Source organism: Pteropus medius, unplaced genomic scaffold, assembly GCF_902729225.1.
Source record: "Pteropus medius unplaced genomic scaffold, Ma_sr-lr_union100, whole genome shotgun sequence".
In the NCBI taxonomy this organism is placed as follows: domain Eukaryota; kingdom Metazoa; phylum Chordata; class Mammalia; order Chiroptera; family Pteropodidae; genus Pteropus; species Pteropus medius.
The window spans coordinates 1432538-1443737 of NW_024342472.1; the positions used below are offsets into that span (position 1 = coordinate 1432538).

An 11200-nucleotide genomic window follows, 5' to 3' on the forward strand; every position below is an offset into this window, starting at 1 on the left:
GTACACAGACACAGCACCGCTATAGCTGTGTCATCAACGAATTGGATAATAGCGGTCACTCCGCCCAGAAGATTCCTTGAAACCCAATCTCCCCCAACTCACAGCCCCACCCAAGCCACATCCAGGTGTGTCCTCAGTAAGTCAGGTGCTCCTTGCGAACAGCACTTAGACTCACACTGGAGGCTGCTGGCCTTGGTTTCTGGAATGGCCTTTTGAAGCACCTATAACCATAGAATCCGTGGATTGCTTGCTGAATCTTAACAGGTGGCCCCAGAGGGGCACAGGCTAGGGCTAAATTTGGCCTGCAGCTGAACCTCTCTCAGGATTGTGCCACTAGTCACTTTCTTCACAAATCCACACTAATAAGACTGGAAGACTTAGGAGCTTTGCTTAGTACATAGAAACAGACACAGAAAGGCAGCCAAAATGGAAAGACAAAGAAGCAGAAACCATATGAGAGAACAGAATGGAGATCCAGAAATAATAGAATCAAGCAATCTAACAGATGCAGAGTTCAAAACACTGGTTATAAAGATTTTCAATGAACTTAAGGGAAGTGTAGATGAGTTCAGTGAGAACTTCAACAACAATATAAAAAACATAAAAATAGAAATGGAAATTATAAAAGAGAACCAATCTGAAATGAAGAACACATTATCTGAGATGAGAAGTATATTAAATAGAATAAACAAAGGGATAAACAAAGTGAATAAAGAAAAGGATCAAATGCTCTACCTAGAGGATGAGAAAGCCAAGGACACACAATCAGAATGGCAGGAGATAACAGGCCAAGACCATAAAAATAATTTAAGTAGCACATGGGACACTATTAAGTGTCCAAATATCTGTCTGATTGGTGTAACTGAAGAAAATCAAGATGCTGAACAGCTATTTGAAGAAATAATGATGGAAAACTTCCCTAATCCAGTGAAGGAAATGGACATAAAACCCCAGGAAGTTCAGAGAATTCCAAAAATCAGGGATCCAAAGAGGCCCACATCAAGACACATCATAATTAAAATACCAAAGGTTAAATACAAAGAAAGAATATTGAAAGCAGAAAGAGAAAAAGAAATAATTACTTACGAGGGAAAACCCATAAGACTGGAAGCTGATTTCTCAAAAGAAACTGCAAGACAGAAGGGCTTGGCACAAAATATTCGACAGGATGAAGACCCAGGATCTACAATGAAGAATAATTTATCCAGCAAAACTATCATTTAGAGTTGAAGGACAGATAAAGAGTTTCCCAATCAAAAATAAGCTAAAGGAATTTATCGCCACCAAGCCAGTATTAAAGAAAATGGAGAGACTTCTTTAAGAAGAAAAAATACAAAAGACTCACTTCATATTAAAAGACACATGTAGACTAAAAGGAAGGAGATGGACTAAGATATTGCTTTGATGAACCTAGGAGATATTTAAGTCAGACAGAGAGAGATGAACACTATATGATTTCACTTATATGCAGTATCTAAGGAATAAAAAAAAACAAACTAATCAAAAACAGACTCACGAATATAGTGGACAATTTGGTGATGGATAGAAGGGATGGGGTTTGGGGGGCTGGGAGAATGAGGTGAAGGATTAGCTGATGAATGTTTACAGGGATGGGGAGCACAGCATAAGGAAAGCAATTAGCATTAATACGTTGGCTAGTTGGAGAAGGGAGGGAAGGAACAATTGAGGGGCTCATTTTACAAACTATATAAATTTCTAACCAATGTACTATATACTTGAAACTAATTAAAATAAATAAATTAATAAAAAAACCTGAAAGTCTGACTTGGTGGTTTTCTTTCTTTACAAGTTTCTGTTTATGGAGTGAAGATTCTAGGACTACTTAAGTGGCTATAGAGCTTAGAGTTCAATATGTAAGTACTGGAACTGAGAAATCCTGATTTTCATTATAACCATTCTAGTTTCTGTCTCTGTCTGTCTCTGTATCTTTGTCTCACTCTGTCTCTCTGTCTCTGTCTCTATCTCAGTCTCTCTCTCTCTCTCTCTCTCTCTCTCTCTCTCTCTCTCTCACACACACACACACACACACACACCCCTAAGCACACACACATGGTAGGGACAGTATACTACCACATCTTCAATGTCTAGCACAGTACTTGGCATGCAATAGTTATTAAATGAATAAATGAATTCATTTAACCATCACAAAATCACATTTAGAGTTTTTTATAATATACTTCTTACAAGTGTGGAAGCTGAGGCTCAGTGGGAAAGAAGTCCTTCCTATGTCAAGAAGAACAGAGCTGGGACTAAAACTCAAGTATTCTAACTTTAAGTCCAGTGATTTGTCCACTGTACATTACAGACTCCTAAGATTGTTTGGAAATATTTATCTGAAAACACTGGTCTTTTGGCTGATATTTTAATCTCCCCCATGGTCATCTCCCCTCCAAAATGGTTTATTATGAAATCAAAGAGTGCTGTGCTATATCGTTAAATAGGTTTGCTTTATGAGCTCCACTGGGGACCCGTACCATGGCTTCTGTCTCACAGTGAGTCCTGAACATATTAGGTGAGAGCAAAAGCCTTTACCCAGACAAGTCTTTATTGACTCCTGTTTGGTTCCCAGTAAACCCCCAAGTAACCACAATGGAAGGCAGAAAATAGATAGACTCATATATTGTAGATATTTCCCTTTAGTTTGTAGATTCTCTTTTAAATTTTAATTTTTAAAGAAATAATTACTTTTATGCAGATAAATTTATCAAAAATACATTTTGTTATTTTTATCTTTGGAGATTCTCATCACAAATTATTTAACCAACTCCTATATTTTCCAGAATTTCTTTTGTTATATGCATTTTTTTTACATTTGAATTTCAAATCCATCTGTTATTAATTTTGGTGTAAGGTGTAAGAGATGTAAGGATCTAACTATTTTTCCTAAAAGTTTGGTTAGTTGCCTATTTACGCATAAGCTCTCTTCTGATTTCTATTGTAGAGCATATTATCAATAAATCCATAACCACGTATAGTGTCAGGTGGGTACTAGACTAATTGAGGAATTACTTCATAAATTATATAAATGTCTAACCATTATGCTGTACACCTGAAACTAATATAAAATAATATTGAATATCAACCTTAATTAAAAGATAAAAATTAAAAAATCCAAACAAAATATAGGACAATGATTCCTAATGTCCAGTGCTCCTAGGAAGAGAAAGTCCAGTTTTAATTAGGTACTGTGGTGGAAGATAGAGATTAAATGGAGATCAGTTTGAATATATATATAGTTATATATATGTATATAACCTCACCAATTATTTCTAGATGGTTTCAGTCTGATAGATGTGTGCCCATAACTTACTGGATATTGATGATTTTAAAATGTTATCCTTGCAAGTAGATGTTAAATAAATCAAAGCAGAATTATCTTTACCTGATTCCTCAGTTTCTTTTGTTTCTGTTGTTTCTTCTATTTCATCATCAGACATCTCCATTTCTTCTTCTCTTCTGATTCCCATTAATTCCTCATTATGTATGTTATGAATTTCCTAAAGTTAAAAGGTACGCTTTTTAGGTGGGAAAGCCTTGACAATGTTGAGAAAATGAACAGAGGTAGAGATAAGACAAAGCAGGTTTTCTGACATATAACAAAATTTCAGAATACTCTTAAGGTAAAGGCAAAGGAGCATGTTGAGGCTGAAATCATCTCAATAGAACTTTGTACACTCTGTCTTGCATAACGCTTTCTTTCCATATCCAGACTCTGGTCATTGGTAAATTCTTATATCTCTTCCATGTAAGAAAGTGCTGTTGGTCATGTTAAGTCTCTCACCTCTTACATGGACTTCTGGGCTTTCCTTTAAGGTTTCTGCCATTTTCACCCTCCCGTGTCAAGTCTTTTGATTTAACTGCTTTCCATCCTCTTCCCTCTCCATTACAGCCTTGCTCAACAGAACTCTTAATCGAACATTTGTAGGTTTAAAAGTTACAGCAAAAATGAGCTGTCAGGAGTGAGTTTTTACCAGATCACCCCTTCCATAGATAAAAACTATACTTTTGAACAAAACACAAAATCGAACTAAACCAAACCCCTAACTACTTGATGCCATCGGAGAATGAACAAATGCAGAAATATTCTGAAGAGGAGCTGACACTTGGAAGAAGAGTGTGGTTTCCCAATTTTTAAGGACCTTTTAATCTGAGAGCAGACCATAATTATCACCTCACGGGGTGGCTAAATTTTTAATTGAAAACTCAGTCTTTATATTATAAAGAAATCAAGAAATGAGTTTAGGGAAACCATAGCCACTGAAAAATGAGGGGAGGAATAAATTCTGTGTATAAGATCGGTTCAAATTTCTGCATGACTCCTGGAGCACAAGGCAGACTGCAAACAGCACAGCTAAGGCTAAAAGAACTGAACTGAGATTTGAGCTGCCATTTAAGAGAAAGAAGTTTTAGCTTAAACATAATGGAGTAAATTGACCATTAAATCGAAGGAAAAAATGTCAACAATTTTTGGAAGAACATAAGAGAATCCAGAGACTTAAAAGCAAAATATTCACAATATGTAGGAAAAGCTCCAAATTTCTAGACATACAAAGAATTAGGATGATATGACCAATTTTCAAGAGAAAAGACAACAGACTAAACTTGAAATGAACCAGATATGGCATTTAGCAGACAAGGAATTAAAGCAGCTATTATAATTATCTTGATGATGTAAAAAAGGTGCTCATGATAACTGAAAAGATAGGAAATCTTAGCAGAGAAATAGAAACTTTTAAAAGAGCCAAATGTAAATTCTAAAACTAAAAAAATACATTATCTGAAGATATCTAAAATAAAAGCAGTTGGATGAGCTGAACAGTAGAATAGGGATAACAGAATAAACAGAACTAAAAAAAAGAACACAATAAGAATTTATCCAATCTGAAGAGTAGAGAGAAACTAACTGGCATCACAGAAAAAGGAGAGATTAAATGATTCAAAATCTTTGAAGAAAAAATAGTTGAAGGTTTCTCAAATTTGATGAAAGACATTAATATACATATTCAAATAACTCAGTGAACCCAAGCAGGATATGTGTGAAAAAAAAGTGTGTCTAGAACCACCACAGTAAAACTGCTGAAAACTAAACACAGAGACTCTTTAACTCTTTAAACTTATCGTGATATTCATTTCACAATATATGTAAGTAAAGTAATTATGCTGTACACCTTAAACTTATACAGTGGTATATGTCATTCATATCTCAATAAAACCAGGAAAAAATATTCAAAGCATCCAGAAAAAAAATCACACATTATATGCAGGGGAACAACAATTTGAATACTTTAATTTTTTTTTCAGAAACAACAAAGGCCAGAAGTTAGAGGAACACCATTTTTAAAGTCCAAGAAAAGAATAAAAATATCAATTTATTCAGAGTTCTATATTCAGAGAAAAAAATCGTTCAAGAATGAAAATGAGATATATTTTCAGACAAATGTAAACACAAGAATTTGTTACCTAAAGACTTACACTATAAGAAATACTGAAGAACATTTTTCAGGCTAAAGGAAAGTGCTACCAGATGTAAAGGCAGCTTTTCAGGAAGGCATGAAAAACATAAGAAATGATCAAGATCACACTGGAAGTCATTTTCTCAAAAAGAGTAAATGTGAGAACTGTGTATTTTGGAACAGTTTGCAATCATTTAGAGGCCACTTGATACCTCTTAAAGGCTCCTCAGTACTGAGCTGAGAATTCCTTGCCTAGGTTAACCCCAAATGGGCCATAATACAGGAAATATCTAAAATTATCTGGTGAAAATTACCTCCATTTAGGGGAATTATAAGTATTTTAAATGGATTTATTAATAATTAATGCCATAGTTAATCACTAAACTAATGTCCTCCTTTTTTATTCTTTTTATCAGGAAAAATAATGATTTCTATATTGAGTTAAGTTTTCACTAAAGATAAATAAAAGTACCATCTAAAAAGTGAGATATTCAGTGTTATCACTGAATTTAAGAGGTAAAAGAAAAATAGAAGTAGTAGAATATAGAAATACTAACAGTATCTTTTGTGTGATGCAGGGACATTACTTAAAATAGAAGAAAATAATGACTTGCTTGAGAAAAATGAACTTTAAAGGACTGCGTCAAGAGAGAGATTTGCTATGTTTTATTCAAACTCGTTGTGCAGAGAAAAATAAAGGAATTACTCATTTCTAAGAATTCATTCCATCTCAGGATTCTGGGTTTCAGTTATTATCAAAGTGCTGTTATCAAAGTGCCATTCCTGAAAAGGTGATTCTAATGAGGTATGACACTAGTAAATTCAAATAGTGTACAACGTACTGCATCAGGAAGTCGTGGCTCTCTTAGTTGACTAACAAAAATTTGGACTGTCAGAGGGTATAAGCAGAGACCAATTCTCAATTCACAAACAATAACCTTGGGAAAGTTATTGTGTTTTTCAGAAGAGTAAATTGTATTCCTTCTAAGGAAATGTTACGAGGCAGGAAGATCTAACTGTGAGCTGAGACATGCCCTGTAGCTCCTCAGCATTAACAAAGCATCTTTCTGCTTTTAGCAGGGCAAGAAAGCGTAATCTCTTCTTAGAAGCATAAAAAGTTTAATAGCTAAGTGATACAGTTTATCTAGAGGTCATTTACATCTTTAAAATTATTCCTAGAAATATAACAGGCCTATGGGCAAACTTTATCTCAAAGCCTCAAAGTACTTCAAGAACAAACGTTACTAGTTTCTTTAGTAGATAGTGAAATGAGGGTAAGAAAAGCTAAGGGGAACTTGCTCTAAATTAATCAGTTAGGGACGTGGTTCCATAGCGTAGCGTTTAGCATGTCTGCTTTACACACAGAAGGTCCTGGGTTCACACCCCAGCGAAGCCCTTGTCTATGGTCTATGGCCATGCCGCCCTGAACAAGCCCGATGTCTGATCTCCGAAGCTAAGCAGGATCGGGCCTGGTTAGTACTTGGATGGGAGACTACCTAGGAACACCAGGTGTTGTAGGCATAAATAATAATAAATAATAAAAAAAATTAATCAGTTAGGCATATATATTTCATTTGAGCCAAACTGACCACATATGCTGGAGAGCAATATCTCAAATGCTTCCTCATTACTCTTCTATAAATATCCAATACTAAGTCACATGAATGGGATAGAAGGCAAAGAGAACAGAGGATAGAGTATAAAACTACAGTTAACTTATGGAGAGCATTTAGTAAATGACAGTACCCCTAAGTAATGCAAGTGAGATTTTAATTATTTTAAAACCTTACCATAAAAGTTCTTGATATCTAAGAAACTTGTTTGTTTTTTCTATTCTTGGTGGATCCAAATACCTTCAGAGTGAAAGGGTGAAAAGTGGCATTTATCTTAGGAAGGTATTCCATCTAACTTGGACATAGGTACAGTCAGAAGGAGGACTCTGAGCCACTGAAATGCAGGGAGCAAGAGAAATAGCTGCACCTCCCGAATTTTCCCCTTTTCCCATCCTGGTATTTGGTTTTAGTGCAAAACCAAAATAATGGCAATGACATGCAAAAATGTTTTCCAGAAATTTTCATTTGTGAATCTCTACCTGAAATTGAGTAGGTCACATCACTGATAGACTACATCAAAAAAGGCAATAGCTCTCCTAAAGTTTCTATACTGCTTTCTTGCTCACAGTAGACCTGTGCTATTTTTTTTCATTTAAACAGTGAACTGTTAGTGATTTCTGAAAGTGCATTATAATGATTTTGAGTCTGTTCTAATGGTAACTTTTCTGAAACTTAGAAATTCACATACTACTCCACAATGGAGGGCAGAGTACTTTCAAAATAAACTAAAACTGAAATTTTAGACAGAGGAAAATGCATGAAAAGAATCACATACATATCAGCTGACATTTTCGATTTATCATAAAGTAGGAAAACCATAAATCTTTGCATGTTAACTACTGTATGGTTTCACAAAAAAATTATATGTACTTAAATTCATCTTTAAAACTCATGTTTTATTATGTGAACATGATTATCAGAAAAGCAGAATTTCTTGTTAATTGTGTAACAAAATTTTACTTGCTTAGACTTTCAACATTATCAGAAGTCTTGGTGAGAAGGGATGAGATGAAGGAAGAAAAAGGAGCAGAGAATAGGTAGACAGCTTCTACACTTATGTAGGATTTGATTCTGTGACAATCAATACAATGAAGCAAAGCGCAAACACAAATTCTTAATCAATATCTATTGTATGATACATAATGACTGATTATCAATTAAGTTGATCCTAACTTTTAGTAAGAGGAGGGACTTTAGCTTTCTTTTATTAGCCTTTCCAAACTGTATCAGTAGAAGCCTCGCACATATAAATCAAGAAAGTAAATCAATAAAAAGACTATTTAGTAAATTAGTCTGCTTGGCATATGCTACCAAAGTGAGTGCCTAAACTCTCTGCTTTCAAGGATATATTTTTTTTCTTACTTTATAATCTCTATCCCACCAGAGTAAGACAGTGTTGGCTGCTGGTAGGAGGATGACAATGAGACAAGAAATAGCTACTTCGTGATATAAGAGGTCATCAACTGGCTTATTCCCAGAGGCAACTGGTAAAAAATGTTTAATGTCAGAAACTCCAACTTGATGAAACTCCTGATTAAGGAGTTGTAGCTTCAATGCTCAAATACCTAAAAAAGCCGATCTAGTTGATTAAGTGACTGAGATGCTCTGATTCTCAGTGGAGTGTTATACGGCAGCCCCAATTTAAGAAGATTGTTTTGTCACTTTCTACAGGATACTGCCTTTAGTCCTCAGAGTTGCCTGTTATCAAATGAAAGTATGCAGAAATTAAAAAAAGAGCCACAATTTAAAGAGGCACCAATATAAAGCAGAAGAGATCTTTTAGGTTTAAGAAATGCAGTGCCAGAGGAAGGTGATAAACTATGTTTCACTCTCAATTGTTTTACTTCTCAAGCTTGAGTTATTCTAGGTAGACCTTAATTTAGTCCAATCTAACAGGCAAGAAGCATTTTTCTGGGTTTCTACAAAGTCTACAAGCCACATCATGAAACAAGTAGTTCATGATAAATCCTGCTAGCCATATGCTTTATCCTTATCACTCTGCTAAGGAAGTTCTACAATATTAGGTGGTAGGGTTTTAGCACTCAGTTCTCTACAGACCCAGAGAAATGTCCAGCTCACTGACATAGCTAACTTTACTGAAAAGATAATTAAACTCAACTATATATCCACCAGATAGATAAGCTTGGTATGTCTACAGAGAGCCTTGATGAATAATATTAGTGGAGCATATTTTATTACAAAGTTATTTACAGAAGAGTTTTAGGCAAGTCTTAAGTGTTCCTTAAGTGTCTTAGGCAAGTCAGTGTTCCAACCAGAAGCTACCTTCCCCTACAAAAAGGCAATAGAGATGCTCCTCCGCTTATGATGGGGTTACACCCTGATAAACCCACTGTATGTTGAAAATATCATAAGTCAAAAATGCTTTTAATGCACCTAACCTACTGAACATCATAGCTTACCTAGCTGGCAGAGCACAGTATCTAAAAAACGCTGGCACACAGTACATGTAAAACATGGATACTATATCTACATATTAGCCCTTATGGAATTGTTAATAATAAATTGAAATAATACTCTTTTCCCTTTACATAGCATTTACATTTTTCAAAATGTCTACATATCTCTTATCTCATTTAATCTTGTAAGACTGGTTTCATCATTAACTCCAATTTATAGGTGAAGAAATAGAGGCTGAAAAAAGCTAACTTGTTCAAAGTCATATAGCTATAATGGGTCAGAGCTGAGATTTGGATTCATGTCTGACTCCAAGTCTAGTGTTCTTTCCAATTACACCACACCTATTGGGATGTAGGTGAGATAATCAATGTGAAAGTGCTTTATAAAATGTAAATACCTTACAAATGTTATTTAAATATTAAGGAATATGACAACCTGCATTGATAGATATAATGGGATTGCTACCAAACTGGCAAAGAGAACTCAGAAACGAAGTTGAAAAAGTGGCTGCATACATAGATCGAAAGTGTCAGGGCTGGTTAATGAAGCTGCCCATAGGAACAGAACAACTTGAGGTATATGTAACACCATTCCAAATGTATATCAGTGAAAACATGCCTCCCATCTTGGTTTTTAATCTTGGATTCATAATAGCAACTTAATCACATCAGACATATTCTAATGGCATATTAGGCTAAAAATGTCACTTGAGCACAAGCAGAGAGGTATGTGTCAACCTTAATCTGAAATCAGAGTACTCTGTTACCTTTAATGCAGCCACCTATAAAAATGGCTGAACAGGTTTGATAAAAGAAGTTCAGAAATGTCAATGCTCCAATGTAACACCAGGCTGCTTCCAGTCTCAACTGTTAAGACACTTTAATAAATGGAAGATAGCTCTAATAATACACTAAATGCACAGGTCAGTAATTATTGTTGTACTCAAGACTAGCTAGCTTAGAGAAGTAAAATTGTAATTATCACAGCCACATTTTCACTACTAAGGTTCCCATCCAGTAGAATGCATTCAAGACAACATGTGCACATTTATTATCTTTTTGCAGCAGGTGGTCTGGACACAGAGGCAGATTATAGAACATATCTTAGTGTTTCCTTAGGGTCTTGTTGTGACCATGGGAGCTTGGCACTATTTAATTTTGGCTAAACTCCAAATTGATAACCTGTTAAAGATAGAAACTCTCCCTCAGTGGCTACCAGAGTAAAAATTTACCAACCTTAGCTTGTTTGTACCAAACACTGATGTTTTTATGATGGACTTTTGTGAAGTGGTCTCATGCCTTTTGTTTAGAGGCAGAATGGTACACAGCTACTATCTGCTCAACTGCAGCATCAGATCAGCAGTTGAATCAAGCCAGAGTATCATCCAAGGATGGCAACAAAAAGGAAAAAAAAAAGAAATAAGAGAAGCATCAGGATTATTATATCTTTCTGTATGACACTACTAAGCTATGCTTATATTCAGAAAAGGCTATGTATGTTGGGGTAACCAGAAGGTTTGAGGTGAAATGGTGACTAAAGTTTTAATATAGGCAATCTGTATTCATTCAGCCAGGAGAGGAAATAGTTGTGAATGTGATTTAGTACTACTGACCTTGCACAGCATTGCAGCAAACAACTAACTGTGCCAGCTAGCTCCTTTTCACTGCTGGCTTCTTTCATAAATTAGCCTTCCAA

The 11200-nt window shown here is 35.2% G+C and overlaps 1 protein-coding gene and 1 pseudogene across 1 annotated transcript in view; one reads left to right on the top strand and one right to left on the bottom strand.

Annotated features, from left to right (window-relative positions):
- The window catches only part of ENOX2 (ecto-NOX disulfide-thiol exchanger 2), a 140744-nt gene that overhangs the window by 27803 nt on the left and 101741 nt on the right, over positions 1-11200 (bottom strand). The window contains 2 exon segments of the mRNA XM_039864988.1: positions 3404-3518; positions 10741-10847. Of these exon segments, the coding sequence (XP_039720922.1) occupies positions 3404-3518; positions 10741-10847 (222 nt within the window).
- On the top strand, positions 6880-6995 carry LOC120604337 (uncharacterized; annotated as a pseudogene).